The sequence below is a fragment of the Rhopilema esculentum genome, chromosome 19, assembly GCF_057945365.1.
Source record: "Rhopilema esculentum isolate cy_ngs chromosome 19, ASM5794536v1, whole genome shotgun sequence".
NCBI classification, from domain to species: Eukaryota; Metazoa; Cnidaria; class Scyphozoa; order Rhizostomeae; family Rhizostomatidae; genus Rhopilema; species Rhopilema esculentum.
The window spans coordinates 5095954-5113264 of record NC_142833.1 but is presented as its reverse complement, the minus strand read 5'-3'; the positions used below and the strand labels follow the sequence as shown (position 1 = coordinate 5113264).

The following is a 17311-nucleotide window of genomic DNA, read 5'->3' as shown; positions in this document are numbered from 1 at the left end:
GCACATCTCTCACCTCTTTTTGTTAAAAACACTGCTTCTTTTCCTTTCGATTGCAATTGACAATTTTCTAGCGCTACAGTTATTCTGGAAGAGAAAGAAGCTTTAAGTTGCCAATTAACAAGCCTTAACTATCGAGAAATTGCCAACATTTAATGGTAAAATTCTAGTTTGTAAATGAGTAAAAAACTGTTTGGCTCTACCTGCATTTCATGGATGAGGCCCCCCTTTCGCATTTGAGCATCCATTATGCTGCTACATCCAAATATTACCAGGAAGTGGTTTATCACTGCAGCCTGAAGTCCTTTTTGAAAAATTACACATGCTCTTATTTTCAATTTTCCTCCATTAATGCTCTGTATAAATGTGCAATTTTGATGTTTCAGTAGTCAAGGTTCTGGTTAGCTCATAATGAAATCCAGTTAAACATTAGCTAATTAGGAGCAATATTGTGCACAGGAACATCATGTAGCATATAATTAAGAATTTATGAATTCTAAAACATCCTTTAACCTTCTTGCAAATATTTTTAGGCTTCATTTCAAAGATAATAATATATTAAACACAGCAAATGTTTCTTTTCAAAATATAAATATAAAATAAAATATAAATATAAAATATAAAGATATTGAACACAGCAAATGTTTCTTTTTTAAATATAATTAAGTGTACATAAGGATTGTACCATTTTAGTTTTAAAGCAAACTGTGAGGTTCCAGTCAGAGATTCAGAGGAACTGTCAATTGAATCCTTAGGAGATTGCACCTCAAATAGAAAAGTTCAATGCAAATAATTTGCAACTATTAGGGACACTTCAAAGCACTTATGTCAGAACATCCTGCCCCTTTTGACCAACATTAACCCCACCTACGGTACTCTAAAAATATTTCAAACTTGGTCCAAATATTACTAATCCATGATGTAGTGAGATATGAAAGTGTGAAAGTTTCTACTTTGCTTTTATTAAAGTTTGCCTGAAAGCAGCTCCTTGTTTGAAACTATTAGATGTTAAAGAATTATTTTCCCACTAAAATTTCCCAGTTTTGTGGTCTTCTTCAGCTTTTAATATCTTTTAATTTGTAATATATATTTGATTTAAATTATTTAGCCAAATAACTTTATTCACTAGCAAATAATGAGTAAATAAACAAAACAGTGCATTGATTAATGATAATTTTAACATTATTGATTCTTGATAGCATTCATTAATGCAAATTTCCTGTTTTTCTAAGAATGCTTTCGAAGTGCAGCAGAAGCAGGCCCTTATGACATTTTAAAGCTCTACAACCACAAAGGCAATCTTGTAAATATATCTACAAGTTTAGAAGCTAATACACCAGAAACACGATACAAGTTAGAAGTTGTTGCTGCACACTGTGGTCATTGTGGTAAGTTTAAGAACATTTGCATACCTTTTTTTATTCAAGAAATGAAACTGCTCAGTTAAGTAGTATACCAATTCTTGAAATGCCCTTTTTGTAGAAATTGTTTTCATACTCCATCTTTAAATCTTTAAATCCAAACTCGGACTCACCACCTAAAATGTAATCTGTCTACAATTTTTTTAGATATATATATTGACTTGAATGGCTTTGGAAAAGCTTTATACTATGACTCTTTAGAATATAAAATGTCAGACAGAAAGCTTTTGTATATTTCAAAGTGCTTGCTTTTTCAAAGTGCTTGCTTGAATTTTATAAGACCAAAGAGTTGTTTCTTAAACTTTCCACCATAAGAAATTTGTTTTAGGGAAAATTTCATGTAATTTATTATCAGAATTATGCAGTCCATTGAAAATGTTTGCCATAAAGCTTAACTATTGGTCCTTTGCTGCTTACTTGTGTGTTTTAGTGCTGATCATTTTTCTATGTTCTAAATTTATGCCTGTTTTGTTTTGCTGGCTTCTCAATCCCTATCACTTTTGAAACCATATTTACCTAATGTTTTTCTACCTTACAGCCGTCACAAAATGTCGTGTGTCATGCCTCACGTCAGACTTGCTTGTTCTGTGAAAAAACCCTTCATTTGCATTCTTTGATACTCCAATTACAAATATTTTAAGTTAGATTTGAAAATCATTTCAGGGGTGGTAAAATTGACATGAAGGGAGCACCATTAAAATGGTTTTATGAACTGCTGAAATAATTTATATGATTACCTAATTGGCATAAAAATAAAAATCTCTTCCAAGTTTTGAAAACAGTTAAATATTGTTCCTTGTAATATTTGGGTTAACTGAACTCCTCTGCTTGATCTGACACAGCCTTTGGCACTATGTCATCAGAAGTCTATTTATTTATTTATGTGGGAAAGCTGAGGTGTATGTCTTTTGATGCAAACACCTCTTTGACTTAGGTTGCCCCCTTTTAATTGGGGGCATTACTGCTTTCAAAATTTGTGAAAACTATAAATGTATATATTATATCTCAAATTTATGAGAGCTACCAAAGTGTCTCCAAGAGTGCCAGCCCCAAAAACTGAGATTGAGACAGAAACCAAGTGTTTGTATTAAAAATGTGTAGTTAGTTTTGTTCACGTAATGTGGCTCACAGTAATGAATTATGCACATGCTCTGTAAAGCCAGAATGTTTATGTTTCTGGGAATGGAAATATTTTATGAATAAGGGTTATTAAAATTTGATTAATTATCTTTTCAGGTAAAGATCTTCATGGTGTAGATGTTGAAGAAATCGAGAAAAGGTGCATGCTTTTTTTCACTCCTGAGCGCTTGCTACTTAATATAGGAAGAATGCAATAAACCACTTTGTATGCAATGAATGCAATGAAAGTTGTTCTTATGCAACGAACTAAAACATACAGATGTGTGCTGCAATTTTTCAGCTCATTCAATACAGATGAAAATTACGCGCTCTTGTAACTTGAAGAAGGCCAGCCAGATGTCTACTAGCGCAAACTTTAACATTTCTCACACAGCGTTTTTCTGCTGTTTTCCTCGAATCTGCAACGGATAATCTGTCATTTATCTTTATTTTTAATGTATTCTCAATGTTTCTACTGTGCTATTGAAATCACAGTCATTCTCGATGTAATTTGAAAGACGCTGCAAACATATAGTGTTTACGCAGTAAGAAGTTCGAGTTTCTGTCACGCGACCTTTTTAGGCCATTCTTCGTGACATTTGCCTAGTTTTAGCACCTAGGACCATTCCATCCATTCAGCATTGGCTTCCTCGAAAACACAGGGACGTCAGAACCGGCGGCACACCAGGGGCACATGCCCCCAAATTTTCGAAAAATGCCCTTTTCTAAGAAGTGCCCCTTTTCTACCCTTTTCTAATAAGTGTCTCGAGCTATCTGTCTCCTTCCAACTTTGAAATGGTTCTGACTTCTCTGTAGGATCAGGGGGTATTATCAGTAAACTTGCGAAATAACAAAAGTGTTTTTTATAATAAGCCGAACTCCACGGTAACAGAAAAATTAAGAACCGTCGACAATAGTTCTATTAAAGATGGGACGGATATTGTACTTTGGCGATTGATTAGTATGTTCTGTTGTTTGCTATCTTATATTACATTTTTGTGTTTCGAAAATAGTAGCTCGCTAACAGTTTAATAAAGTCAACTTTTGGTACTACGAAAGCTTAGTTCCTTATGTAAAACAGACGGTTAGGCCAGTTCCTTCGACCGGATCCTTCGAATCATGAAATCTGTCTTTAGATTTTTTATAAGAGGTCTTTGTTCTTTGTGGAAATTTCTTATTGCTGCTTTTGTATTTGATGTTTTTTGTAGCTATTTCTAGTAGAATTTACGCCCCGTTGCAATAGAAAATCGCCATAATAAAAATATGGCATGGTCTCTACCCAACTATTCGCCCTGAATTGTGTCTTAAAACTTTTGCCTCGGTCACTTCATTGTTTCCATTCAGTAGTTGAATGATATTCAATGAATGTCTTGGGTATTTGCTAGCCTGTTCCCACTGACCTACGTCATCGTTGTCTGTTATATCTGTTCATTTCCTCAGGTTGCAACAACTTGAAAAGAAAGTTTATGTGAATCATGGTGAGATGCCATCGGAATTCATGCAGTTAAAGGAAAAAGTCACGGCGTTCAAGGATAAATTAGAGGTTGGTAGTCTCCTTGTTTAATTGCAAGATCCATGCTTGTGGTTGTAGCATTACGCTGTTAATCAGATATACTGTTACGGTGGAAGAAAATTGAAGCTGTTTATAGGCCGCAAAATGTCATTCCAGTTACCTAATGTAACTCGGTATCGTAAACCGATAACTATATTCCGCATAGGTTTGGAAGTATGGAATACAAAAGTCATTAACCAGTAAACAGAAACGTTGATATCAAATGTTAGAAACTTTCTTCAAGGGTTTAACTCAAAACCTACATCTTTTGTTCCTTTCGTGTTCCGATTTTTCTGCTAGGTATTTTGCAGACGTCTTGATTTTAAAAAATTGTTTCCTTGGGCGTTTGATTATGCAAATGAGTACAACCTTGTCGATTGAGTTTTGGGTTTTGCAATAACGAGAGAGGTTGGCTCTCGTAGCCAGTAAATACCTTGATTTACTTTCCTTACTGTGGTCGTTAATTAAAACTTTTTGAATAATCTTTATGAATGCCTTCGAAAAATAGCTTGCCTTGCTTTGCCTCCCTATTTTTATCTCTGCCTCAGTCATTTGGTTGTTGCAACAAAGCTTTACAACTGATGTCCCAATTTATTGTATATTCTTTCCAAGGACATTCCGTATGCACTCTTTTGGGAGTCTGGCTGCATTCAAACGTTTGCGGTCTAAATTTTTTATGTCTATCAATAGTGTTTAAAAAATGATGGTATCTTTCTCAGATTTTGAACCCTGTTACTAAACTGCCAGCAGAAATGATGATGTTTAGAATATCAAAACATTCCTTGTGAGCATTCACATCTCTGTTTAAAGATATGGCACAATGCCTCCTTATGTCAAGATTAGGTGTACTCTGTCCAATCTTTTGTACATAGAACTCAATAACGAAGTTGGGAAGGCCATGTTATGTCATTGCTGTCTCTCAAAAATAGTACTGAAAAACTAGTATTTGTTAGTTCTCAAACAGATGCCCTCTTTTGTGAATCTTAAAGCTTTAAGTTGTGCTCTTTCTGAGCAAAACCATAAATATAGATATTCTACCTTTTTTGCAGGGCGTAGAACACCTTAGCTGGCTGGGTCTTTTTAAAGAAATAACAAGGTGAGATTATAACGAAAGCACTCAACCACACGCTTTTTTATAGGGAACCTACCTCAAGGCCTAGTTTCAAAATTTCCTTATTCGTAGACCTCAAATCATCAAATTGTAGTATCAAAAGTTCCTTAATAGTTACTCAATTTGTTTTGACTACAATAAGCCTTAACACTTAATAGAGAGGGGCGAGACAGCATATGCGGAAACTACTCAATGAAGCACTTGACACACGAATAGCAAACAATCTATGCGAGTATTTGCTGCAATGGAATGGAACCGGCTTTTTAGTTCTTGATGCTTGCAGTTGTGAAATTTTTACAAATTGAAAAGTTTGGGATTTCGTTTTTAGTAGTATAAGTTCTTTAAATATTTCGGCCTTCTACATGTAGGTTTCTTATAAAGTGGTTCCTCATAAAAAAGCCTGTATTTCAGCTTATTATGCAATTAATGTGGATTTCAGTTATTGTATGGACTGATAAGACTATCATTTCGCCAATTTTTTTTACTATGCCAACCCAATCTTGAGGCTTTCCATAATGAGACATTGAGCGAGTTTAAGAAGTATTCAAGAACAGCTCACAGTCGAAGAAGTAACAACAAGGTCTTGAGCCAAAGTTCCTTAATCTAAGTTGAAATGATCTATGTTAACAGATTAAAGCACTATTGTTGAAGCAAAGTTAAATGTTGAAGCCCTGTTGGAATGTTTGAGTTTGGAGCCCTATCGTTGTAACAGACAAATTCAGACAAAGTCATTATTTTCATGGTTCACAAATTTTCTCAATAGACCGCACCTCCCAGAATGCACTTCAGCAGAGCTTGTGTGGCCCTCTAGGAGGATAAAACCGGTCTGCGGAGCGCCCCGAAGGAAATGAGCTCTGCATTGATATCACCTCAGATCTTTGAGGTCTTGGACCCGCCCTCTGCATCTATTAGCTAAAAACATCGGCTTTAATTACTATACAGTTTCACCACCCTCAGAACATCTTCGAAGATGCCAGCCACCCAAGCTGGTAGGGTATCTTGCTCCCAATTATAGTAAGCTACTTAAATATAATGTTTGTAAAATTAACAATAATGAAGCATCTTTTTTGGCTATCAGCACATATCTGATGCGAAGGAAAGGCATGATGTCTGGCATTCAAAGGAGGTTCCACCCATTTTTCAAATTCTCTCAGTTTAATTTCCTTTTTCCTATCTGTCATATTCCTATGCAAAACGCAAGTGAAATGTTAGACAAATTGAAAACAATCAACAATTCAACATGTGAAAGATGACCAGATCCTGTTTTTCCATACCTAAATAAGAATCGCCTTAGGTCTTCCTTACGTCAGTAGGCTAGACCGAAATTAACTAGCGTCTTCCGCCAAGACAAAGATGGTCAGAAAACAATTGTAGTGGATTTAGTTAAATCTTCTGTTTGATCTTGAAATGACGTCATACTCTGTTGAGTACTGGCCGCAGTTTTAGTGTGGACTTAGCTTGGTCTATTGATGTGGTAAGGATTAAAGCGAGCCCTTCAAAGACAGATTTGAAACAGACGTTGGTGATATAATGCTCAGCTGCTGTTGGAGGTTAAAAGTTGGAGGTTTTTGGAGGTAATGTTTGCAAATGCCTTTGCAGGAGTCAAAACAAGAAACACATGGACGACTTTCGACGCACAAAGATTAGCACAGTATCATTGTTCACATCAGTAGAGTGTTTCGAAGCATTATGTTTTTTTGTAACTGATCCTGGGAAAACACCGCTTTTTCATCCTGCACAGTTTCGTCTGAATTGTCCATAGCACTGCTCCAAAAACGGGGGTTTTAAGATATCCAGCCTATGGCAGCATGGTAACGAGAGAATTAAATAAAGAGGTAGGAACACCCCTAAAGGTTTTTGATTGGAGAGGCGTGTCGATTTTCTTTGCATCGTGAATAAAAATGCTCTCGTTGAAACAGTGTAACGTAGCCGCTTTCTATTCTTGGGTTGGCAAAAATAAACTTTTACCCAGCATCCTTGCTTATTTATGTCAACATGTTCCGTTTCTGTTTGCAGAAACATTTTAACTTAAAATTCAAAAGTTCGTGAATTTTCCTTCTTGCTACGTCGAGCAATAGTCGCACGTCTTACATCCGTTTTTAATCGTCTGCTTCTATTCCGATACACATAAATTCAAATTCATGTTTTGTCATCTGGTACCTAACTTACTCCAATGTTTCTAAAAATCTCAACCCATCTTCACACAAAGTCGTCATCTTCACAGATTCAAATACATTGCCCCTCATATTTATACGCCGTAATAATGCCCATCATATTCATACGGTCTTTCGCCGTAATCATGCACTTTTCTCTTCTTAATCCATCTTCACTCAGCTTTACTCATTAATAATATCGCTTCCACATTTTATCCTCATTTTTTTCTGGACACATTTTCCTACCGCACCCACTTGTTTTTTTACCATAGGTCTACGTCGTAATGTAGTTCACCCTGTTTTTTTCCATCTTTTTTGTATTCACACATCAATTTAGGTTTCAGTTTTGAGTTCTGAGAGCTCTACCTGCAGACCACAACATCTTAATCCCCAACTTGCATCATCCTGCATCTTTTTTCGGGACAGACTTCAAAAGCATTGTAGTTAACTGTTAATGGCCAGAGAGTTGTTTGGCACTTCTAGCTCCCTATAGCATCGTCTAGCACTTTATATTTATTTTTAATTGTTTTAAGCTTAAATTTATAGAAAAAAGATCAATTTTATCTGCTCAATTTCAGTGGAACATCGCCAATACCTGTGGAAAAGAAGAGCCTTCGAAAATCACGTGAGCACTACACCGGAGTGCTAGAGAAATTTTTGCGAATGGGGTTAGTGAATTTTATAACTATAAAAAAACAACATGAAAACCATAACTTTTGTAAGAAATTTACTTTTTGATAAAAAAGGTGAAATAGTAGAGATGAACTGGTAAAAGGGAAATATTGAATGGTTTTTTTGTAGATGATTTTTTCTAGGAAGATGAGGATGATGAACTTTGTCACATCTCTTCTTAGTTGAGAAGAGAAAGAATAATATATCAAAATGATTTGCAAGTCTTGGATTTGAATAGGTGACATATTTTTGGCCAGAAAGAAACAAGTTCAATCATGCCCACCTTATTTTAGCTTAAGCTAACCGTGGAACTCTATCAGTTTGTCTTTTCTGCTTTTAAATTGAATGCTTTATTTGTAAGTAGAAATCTTACAGTCTTCCAACAGCCATACTTTGCTCTGTTCCAGGTTCGTAGAGCCATCGACAGAGACACTTAAAGAACTACGGGAGCCAACGTTTGACAACTGGCAGTGGGAGGATGCTGAAATGCTTTTTTTATTGCAGCAGATGTTTGTAGATTTGGGACTGATGCAAGCATTTCACATTGAGGTGAGTTTTGTTGTTTTTTCACATTAAGTATTAGAGTTCATTTAGAAGGTGACCCTACTTCTCCAGCAAGGTGAGATCTCCATCTCCAGAAAACCCGTGGGTTGGCTTCTGTTGTGAAGAGATTTCCGTACACTGACTGTGTTAGTCTTCTAGAAGAGATTTGACCGTGAAGAGGTGGTTTTGGAACGAGATTCTTTGTTACATTATCGGCTTAGATGTAGTCCTAGATAATGGTTCCAGGTCTGCTACTTCCACCAGGCTTTCTTTCTAAGCCTGTTTAATGACGGAACACATCCAGAGTAATAGCCAATTACGGTTATCATTCCAGGCTTGATCTTGAATTCTTGCTGGGCTAACCGTGTCATTCAATTTGCTGCCATTTTATAATTACATTAAAAATCTTTGTCGTCACAAAGATTATCTATTTAATTCCATCCTTGCCATTGCTTAATCTTTTTTGTAGACAATGTTAGCATTTGTCTTATCCGTAGGTAAACTGATTTATGAATTTTATCATTCTAGGCTACTGTTCTGCAACAGTTCTTGTTTGAAGTTTATCGCCATTACAATCAAATACCATTCCACAATTTTCGTCATGGCTTTTGTGTGACGCAAATGGTAAGGAAAAATTATCATTTGCTTAATCGTGTTACTAACTGGGTGACGAAAATGGCACTTTTTGGCATTCTCATTAGTCTTAAATTGCTTTTAGCAACATTTGGACCAGTTCTAGAACACTCTGATTAGTCATTGCAAATGATCCACGCAAAAATACTTTGCTATGTGTTGAGGTATAAGTCAGTTTCTTTAAATTTCCAAACTGTATGCATTTTGCCTTAATTGCAACTAGTCACAAGCTAGTCAAATCATTTATTTTTAGATGCTTCTCGAATTTCCCTTCACCTTTATTTATCTTAGCAATTAGCCTTTGATATATAGAGCACAATAGCTCTAATTTGCTCGTTCAATCTCTATGCAGTAATTAGACCATCGTCCTATTCTTTACTTTCGATTAAAAGTTTTCTGATTTGCTGAGTCCTTTGTAGACTGTTTAGGAAAACTATAAAGAATAAAGCAATGTGGAAAAAATTACAAAGTTTCAAAAGAATCAGATGGTTTTTTGGCTTATAGTCATTGTATTTTGGAAAGTCGTGTAGCTAATAAGTTATAAATATTAGCTTCCAAGAATCTAGATATAATTTAGTGTAAGCAAATTTATTGGAAAATACATGGTAATTAATCAGCCCAAGTTTTTTCTGGAAATCTCTATTGTTGCTGAGAGCTTTCAAAAATCTTTATGTTGAATATTACAGTTTCATGGCATTTAGGGGGCTATAAGGCTCAAAATGTCGGAGGATAGTAGACTTCAGTATTTTTGAGCTCTTTTTAATTCCAACAAAAGTAGCCCCCTTTCCCTTCCTCTCGTTCTAGTCGTAATTGGAGAATTTCCAGAGCCTTTGGTGATAGAAAGGCAATAGGAACCGTAGTCTGTTGCCTCTGATAGTGTTCGCAAGAAATTAATCGCACAGATAAAAACAAAACTCACAGATACTTGCCACTCATTTAGCAATTTCAACAAGTCAAATTTATAAAACCTCAAAAAGTTTACTTACGTTGTATCATAATCTGCTTTATAATTTGAAATCCTGCATTAGGAAGGATTTACAATTTCTCTAAGCTGGTTTAGTTTTAATTCCCTCGCTGATGAGATTCGTTCGAGGTCATGGCTATTTAATTTTTTAGAAAGACATCAATTTTTACACATGGGTCGAAGTGGGAACTAATTTCAGTAACCAAGCAAAGTTGATATGTTTGCAGTTTATTTCTGGCCGATAAGTATGGTTGATCCTTTTAAGAATCCAGAATCCATTACAGGGGGACCTTATTCGTACAATAAAAATCACCAAAAGTATGTAATATATATTGACCTCGCATTAGACCAAATTGGTATATATTTGCCTAACACATGTATTTAGACGAATTCTACAATGTTGGAAATGTGCTATGCATGACCAATAAAAATCATAGCTTATCTAGCTCGGGCCATTTACAGTAAATCTTCATATACTTTAAACCTGCAACATTAATAAAATTATCGCGCTCTTAAGAACGGATGTTAAATAGAGCGGAGCGTTAAAAGTTGTGCGGCGTTGATAAATTGTTTGGAGACTAAGGGTGCTTGATTTAAGTTGTTTATTGTGGTTTATTAGAAAGATGTTACGGCGAATAATCTGTTCGTTGAGATACCAGCAAATAGATCAAAAGATTTGACAAATATCTATTTTTATTTGTTGGCATATATTTCTACACTTAACCTGATAGTTGCATTAAGGGTGAAACTCGGAGTAGCAACTTGCAACCGTCCTGTTCTGTACACCTAAACTGTGTGCACCTTTGCCTATACAGCATAGGGAACTTTTTGACATAACAACGATTTTCATTTTATCTAGCCTTAAGTAAGGTAATTTATCCCTTGTTCTCTAATTTAAGCCCACTTGAATCCCTGAATTATCTAACAAGCGGGCATTAAAATGGAGGAACATTTTTTCGCGCAGCTAAGGCCAATAGGGCCGATGATTGGAGCATGGGTGCTTACTTGATTGTGAGCAAATTTAAATTCTGATGATTACAATATTTTGGGGAATTATGACTTTTTAATCATGCCTGGAACTTATCCTCAAATATCAAATAACCTTCTTCTTGGACATTCCTTTTTCTTCTGCATCTTCTTCGTCATCTTCTCTCTCTTTTTCTCTCGTCATCTTCTCTCTTTTTCTCTCGTCGTCTTCTTTCTCTTTTTCTCTTTGTCGTCGTCTTCTTTCTCTTATTCTCTTCTTCGTCGACTTCTTTCTCTGTTCCTTTTCTTCCTTTTCTTCTTCCTCTTATTCTTCCTCTTCTTCCTTTTCTTTTTCCTTTTCTTCTTCCTCTTCTTCTTCCTCTTCTTCTTCATCTTCCTCTTCTTCTTTATCTTCTTTTTCATCTCCTTCTTTTTCTCTTCTTCTTTTTGTAATCAGTTTTCATTTGAACAGTATTTGTCACAGTTCGTTTCCTTCTAGATGTACGGTATGATCTGCCAAAGCGAGGTCCACAAAGTGATGGAAAAGCACGAGATCCTCACCATGATGACTGCCGCACTGTGTCATGATCTTGACCACCCAGGCTACAACAATAATTATCAGGTCAGCTTATTTATCTTCATTGAAAATATCAAATACAGTAGTCGCTATGTTGAGAACCGATTGGTCTAAACAATAAACCAATCAATGTGCCATTCATCTGTTCTTTTCATCGTGTCTGGATGCAAATTTCCATTCACGTTTTGATCATTGTCCAACTTTATTTACTTTCTAGCAGTGCGGACAATATACCAAATTTTGTACAATTTTCTATTTTGCAGTACGAAATTTTATTTAGTTCATGGTTTCTATTGGATGTGTAACACACCCACTTCTTAGTGGATAGATTAAAAGGTACAAACTGGAGTTATTATTTCGTACTACTCCCTACAGAATGGAAATTGTCGGTTAGCTCCCAAAAATACTTTAAATTACAATGTGATGCTGCATCTCCGTGCAAATTTTTATTGTTTTTATTGAAAAGTGTTTGTATTAATCTTCGTCCTTTGACTACCCAGCTCGATTGTTAACCCTTCGAAACACCTATCTTATGAAGACTTTTCCGTAGCAAGTTAGGCCTAACCTGACTGAAAGAAATTCATTGCAAATAACATTTTATTACAGAACCTACGCATCATAATGTGAAATATTACTTGAATACATCACTTAGTTTGAGCATATGATTTGAGTGGTTTCCAGCTGCAAAACGAATTGGATTGGAGAATTTTACGGCACCCTGAGGACTTTCGCAATACCAAATTAACATAAAAATATATTTCAAATTGCCTGCGTAAATATTAAATGCCTCTAATCCATTTTGCTAGGGACAGGTTCAGATTATGTTCATATTTTCTATTTTCAGATAAACGCAAAAACAGAATTGGCTATACGGTACAACGACATATCACCACTAGAGAACCATCACGCATCTGTGGCATTCGACATTCTGAACCGAGTACGTTTTATTGGTAACTTTTCTCGTAATGTTATTTTTGCTATGTATATTTGTACTTGCGACATGGATGTGGTATGAGGATCACGACGCAAAATTAGAGTTTCATTTCCTCAAAGTCATTCCTTGATATGTCACATGAACTCTGATGCAGTGAGTGAGATCATGTGACTTTGCTTTTGTCCAATCAAGATTTGAGCCTAAAGATTGATTAAAAGGACGACCTATCAGCTGCAGTGTTTTCTTGTAGTGTTTACGCTCATAGACCCACTGCTCATCCCATCGCCTCCTTCCTCTGCATATTTCAACTAGAAATTATTCACTAACATGTCCTATCATCGCCCATCAGCGGATGCACCTACCACGCATAGAAAATTAACTTTGCAGGCAAATTTTTGAAGCTGAGCTCCCGTCAGTTGTGGCTTTTTGAGTGCTTTACCAGATTAATAGATAACTCCAACAACTACAATTCAAACACTTGATATTAAACCAAGCTTCCATCAGTACCGGTCGATTAGAGCCGTTCTATAATTAATACTTGTATCTATATCACGCGCTGAACTACTAAAACAGAGGAGCATGGCAGACATCATATCATCTTAAACAGTATTGATAACGAGATACTTAGTTCGTTATGTTTACAACTGCCTGCCGCCTTATCAATATAACTACACGGGTCGTTCCACGTAGAATTCTTTTTCACTTCTTTCTTATCAAGTCCACGTTATTATTGTGATATATCTGCAAGCCGGTCTTCTGTTCATGCAAGATAAGTTTTCGTTTCATTTTAGATTCAGGCCTCTCACAAATTTAAGATTCAGGCATCTAAAGCTCTGATGGGTCATCTTGTACTTCTTACTTTTTCCTGTATATGATAACCATAGAATCTCTAAATTACTATTTTACGTATACTATATATTTTCAAATACTTGTCGAGACATACCGCACTTTGAATAATCGGGTTCAATTCCGTATATTTTTGTTTTCTCGTAACCATACCTTCAATGAATTCTCAATACCGTCAACTGTACGTTTTGCCAACTAGCTTCCAATTTCTGCTGAAAAAAACCGTGCGTCATTTAAGCTTTATCGAAATAGCAAAATTGGGATAACTTTTCTTCCCTAAATATTCAGTTTCTTATCTTCCTGAAGCACTTTCCATTTGTGCTTCTCTGTTTCTTTCTAAGAGCCTCTGCAAGTTATCAGAATTCTAACAACGTGGAGTACTGGTTAGTGTTAAGAGAAATCAGCACTCCCGTTAGTAGTTTTATTTAAGAATGGAATATGTTGGTTGCATTTTGCATTATTTAATCCTAGTGATGTTATGATGCCTTTTGATGATACATAAAATGATACTTCATCTGCATGTGTTTATATATAAGGATAATAATCTGTCTTTTAGCCAAACTGTAACATATTTGTCCATCTTGATGGGGATTTGTACAGAAAAGTCCGCGTTGGAATCATCCAGTAAGTGCCACCTATTTTAGAGTTTCCCTCTAAGGACTGCTTGCTTCTTCGTCTGTAATTATCATTAAAAAAATAGTTCGGCTTGAATTTTTTTATTTTGCTTTAGTTATGAAGAAGAGACTCAGTCCCTCCCTGAACCGAGGATGGGATGTAGGGGGATTAACGAAATAGAGAGAAGATATTCAAAGATAGGAAAAATATGGTTGGATTGGGTGGTTCTTTGAGATTAAAGCAATGTGATATTGTTTCTAAAATTGTTTCAAAAATTTAACAAGTTAGTGTTTTATTTGCTAGAAGAAGGGAAACAAATTTATCTTCAATTTACTAACTGGGTTCCAACATGAGTTATACGAGAAGCTTTTCGTAACCCCATTGCCTGCGTATGTTCTTTCACAGAGATATGAATTATAACGTGTTGGCATTTTGTAGACATTTGAAGCACTAAAAGATTTATATTCACCACATTGGTCACAAGCATAAAGTAATTTTCCATTAAAAAGCTTATCAGTCCCTCTATTTTAAGCTGTGCCTCACTATTTACGTGATAAGCCAGAGTTATTTTGTTGGAAGGCAGTCACTTGTTGTGACAGTAATGTTTCAGGTCCAGGGGGTAAACTCTCGTTGTCGTTTTCACAGTTGAGCCCATAAAGGCATTCGGGGTTAGAATTTCAAATATCAAGCAACGTTAAGGGTGTTATAGGATCTTAAGTCTGTGATTAAAGATTCTTGATTTTTTGTTCTTAACTGGTTTCGGCCAAAATTTTGATAATTGAAGTTTTAAAGATATTCTCGAACTATTTTGTTCTTTCACCATTGACTTACAGAACGCACCTCTTCGCCATTTAGGTCTATTTTAGCTACTGACATGGCACAGCATTCAAATATTCTGAGCGAATTTAAAGGCATTTTATCGAATGGATTCGACTTCAAAAATGCAGATCATCGACTTATGGTTAGATTATTTTATTTTGATTTGGACAGAGGGCTTGTGTATTCAATATCCATTAAATGAAACTTTGTTTATTACTTTGATACTAGATATAGAAAAGGAAATGACTTTGTTTTCATTTTGGGATGAGAATCTGTTCGTTTTTTAAGACTTTGTTATTTTGTTTTCTCTCTGCTTTAAATGAATTGAATTTTTGTTGCATCAATTATCTTTGTCAAGGTGCGTTGGCTTGGAGTGAATTTTCTATTTTTTTACAATAGATAACACATCTTCAAGAAAACAATATGATCAAATTTAGGACCAGTTAGCAAGATAATTGACATGTGTTTCGGCCTAATCCAGAAGGCTGGTATCTTATTATCTCCAAATGTTGATATTTGTCTCAGCCTGTTTGAGTTAGTCAGCCCTCTGAATCACTTCTAAATGAATATTTTCACTTCTTCCGACACAGATCCCTCCTACCCTTTCCGTGGAACTCCTCTTTGTGGACCAACCTCTATGTTTACGCAAACACCGACTCAAATGGAAACAATGGCTTGCCCACGTCATGTAAACGGGCCTTAGCTTTAATTATCTGCTGGAAATTTGGAAAGTTTTTTTCTGAATGGCCACTTTGATGTCTTTCTTTCTCATTTAGCTTATGAAGATTTTCATCAAAGCAGCTGATGTTTCTAATGAAGCTAGGCCGATGGACGTGGCAGAGCCTTGGTTGGAGTGTCTCCTAGAAGAATCCTTTAATCAGGTGTCCATTTTTTGTTTGTTTCTACAATACTTGCTAAATTTACCGCTAACACCAATCAGCTTGAGTCATGCTTGTATATTTTCCATTTGGCGAAGCTTAAGAACCCGGTCAGGATAATCCGATTTACCTCGTGTCATACACATCGAGGATGTTTTTGACTGCATTAATGGATCACAGGTCGCCAAGGGTCAGGGAACGCTCTACTACGAATATGACATCTAGCAAAACATGATACCTATCCGGATTCTTCATGTCCATTTTCCATTTCTTTTTCTGAATACTATTTCTTCCTTTCCCCTTCCTTCAATGAAAATGTCCATAGATTGGGCAAATATCATTCATCAATCGCACATTGAAACATACTTTGAATAATCGACGTCATTTTGTTTCAAGTTATTTTCCAGGGGGTGGACGAATTTGTTTTTGAAAACTGATGTTAAGCATCGCTTTCAAGAAAATAAAATCGAGCATAGCAAGTTGATATGTCTCTGTTCTAAAATTTGTAAAAACCTGAAGGGCAAAGCACAAAGAGATTAATCAAAGCCGCTTATACAAAACTCTGTTTAGGCCATTTTCCATTTGACATTTTTTGTGCGCGCGGGCGTAGCGCCCAAATCTGAGCATGCGTAGTTAAATCAAGTGGTCTTGATTTTGCGTCCGCTGTGAGCGCCAGAAAGTTGATAGGGTCTCAACTTTTTTGTGCGCTCGGCCACTTGACAGCAGCACTTAGCTACGCATCCACAGATTTGGGCGCTACGCCCGAGCGCACAAAAAATGTCAAATGGAAATCGGCCTTTAGCCTTCATCAGAATACTGATCAACTCCCGTAAAAGGGGTCGGAGGGGTTGTAGAAGGGGCCAGCTTACTAAATTTTCTTACTAAACTTTCACGTTGAGAACCATGTGTTTCCTCTTGTCTATTGAAGAATTCAACTTATTTGACACGAAGGACTGCTTAGAAACTTTACTACAATATCTTTGCCTCAATTTAAGAAACCCCACCACAAGTTTAGGATCACATTAGGCAGAGTTGTAGGCAGTTTTTTAATGAGACCGGGCTCCCCAATGAGTATTTTCCAGCCTTGAAGCTTCTGTTAGAAAACTAGCAAACCAACAACGGAAGCGTTTTCTTTTCCTATAAGTTTGCCTGGTATAAAATGCATGCCTAAGTCAATTTGCTTTTATGCTGAGTCATTGCCGAAAACGGTCTTTAGCCAATTATTGTCTAAATTGTAAATGTGTTGTTGGTGTTTCTTATGCAGAGTGATGTGGAAAAACTAGAAGGATTGCCAGTACTGCCGTTCATGGACAGAGACAAAGTTACCAAGCCATCAGCACAAATTGGTTTCATAAAATTCGTTCTTATTCCACTTTTCGAATCCATAACAGAGTTAATTCCTGTTTTCAAGGTATGTCCAGTTGTAATTCAACGTTTAACTCAAACATTCTCAAAAGCCTGAAATCAGATATTTCTTGTTTTACTCGTTTCAAAGCTAATTTTTTTATGAA

General features: G+C 36.0%; 1 protein-coding gene across 1 annotated transcript in view; it reads left to right on the top strand.

Moving 5' to 3' along the window:
- The window catches only part of LOC135688233 (high affinity cGMP-specific 3',5'-cyclic phosphodiesterase 9A-like), a 30624-nt gene that overhangs the window by 11791 nt on the left and 1522 nt on the right, over positions 1 to 17311 (top strand). The window contains exons 3-15 of the mRNA XM_089114138.1: positions 1230 to 1385; positions 2655 to 2697; positions 3978 to 4080; positions 5139 to 5185; positions 7932 to 8021; positions 8433 to 8574; positions 9097 to 9192; positions 11631 to 11753; positions 12553 to 12645; positions 14045 to 14112; positions 14959 to 15064; positions 15699 to 15803; positions 17065 to 17211. Coding sequence (XP_088970264.1) covers positions 1230 to 1385; positions 2655 to 2697; positions 3978 to 4080; positions 5139 to 5185; positions 7932 to 8021; positions 8433 to 8574; positions 9097 to 9192; positions 11631 to 11753; positions 12553 to 12645; positions 14045 to 14112; positions 14959 to 15064; positions 15699 to 15803; positions 17065 to 17211 — 1319 coding nt within the window. The remainder of the gene's footprint in view (positions 1 to 1229; positions 1386 to 2654; positions 2698 to 3977; positions 4081 to 5138; positions 5186 to 7931; positions 8022 to 8432; positions 8575 to 9096; positions 9193 to 11630; positions 11754 to 12552; positions 12646 to 14044; positions 14113 to 14958; positions 15065 to 15698; positions 15804 to 17064; positions 17212 to 17311) is intronic.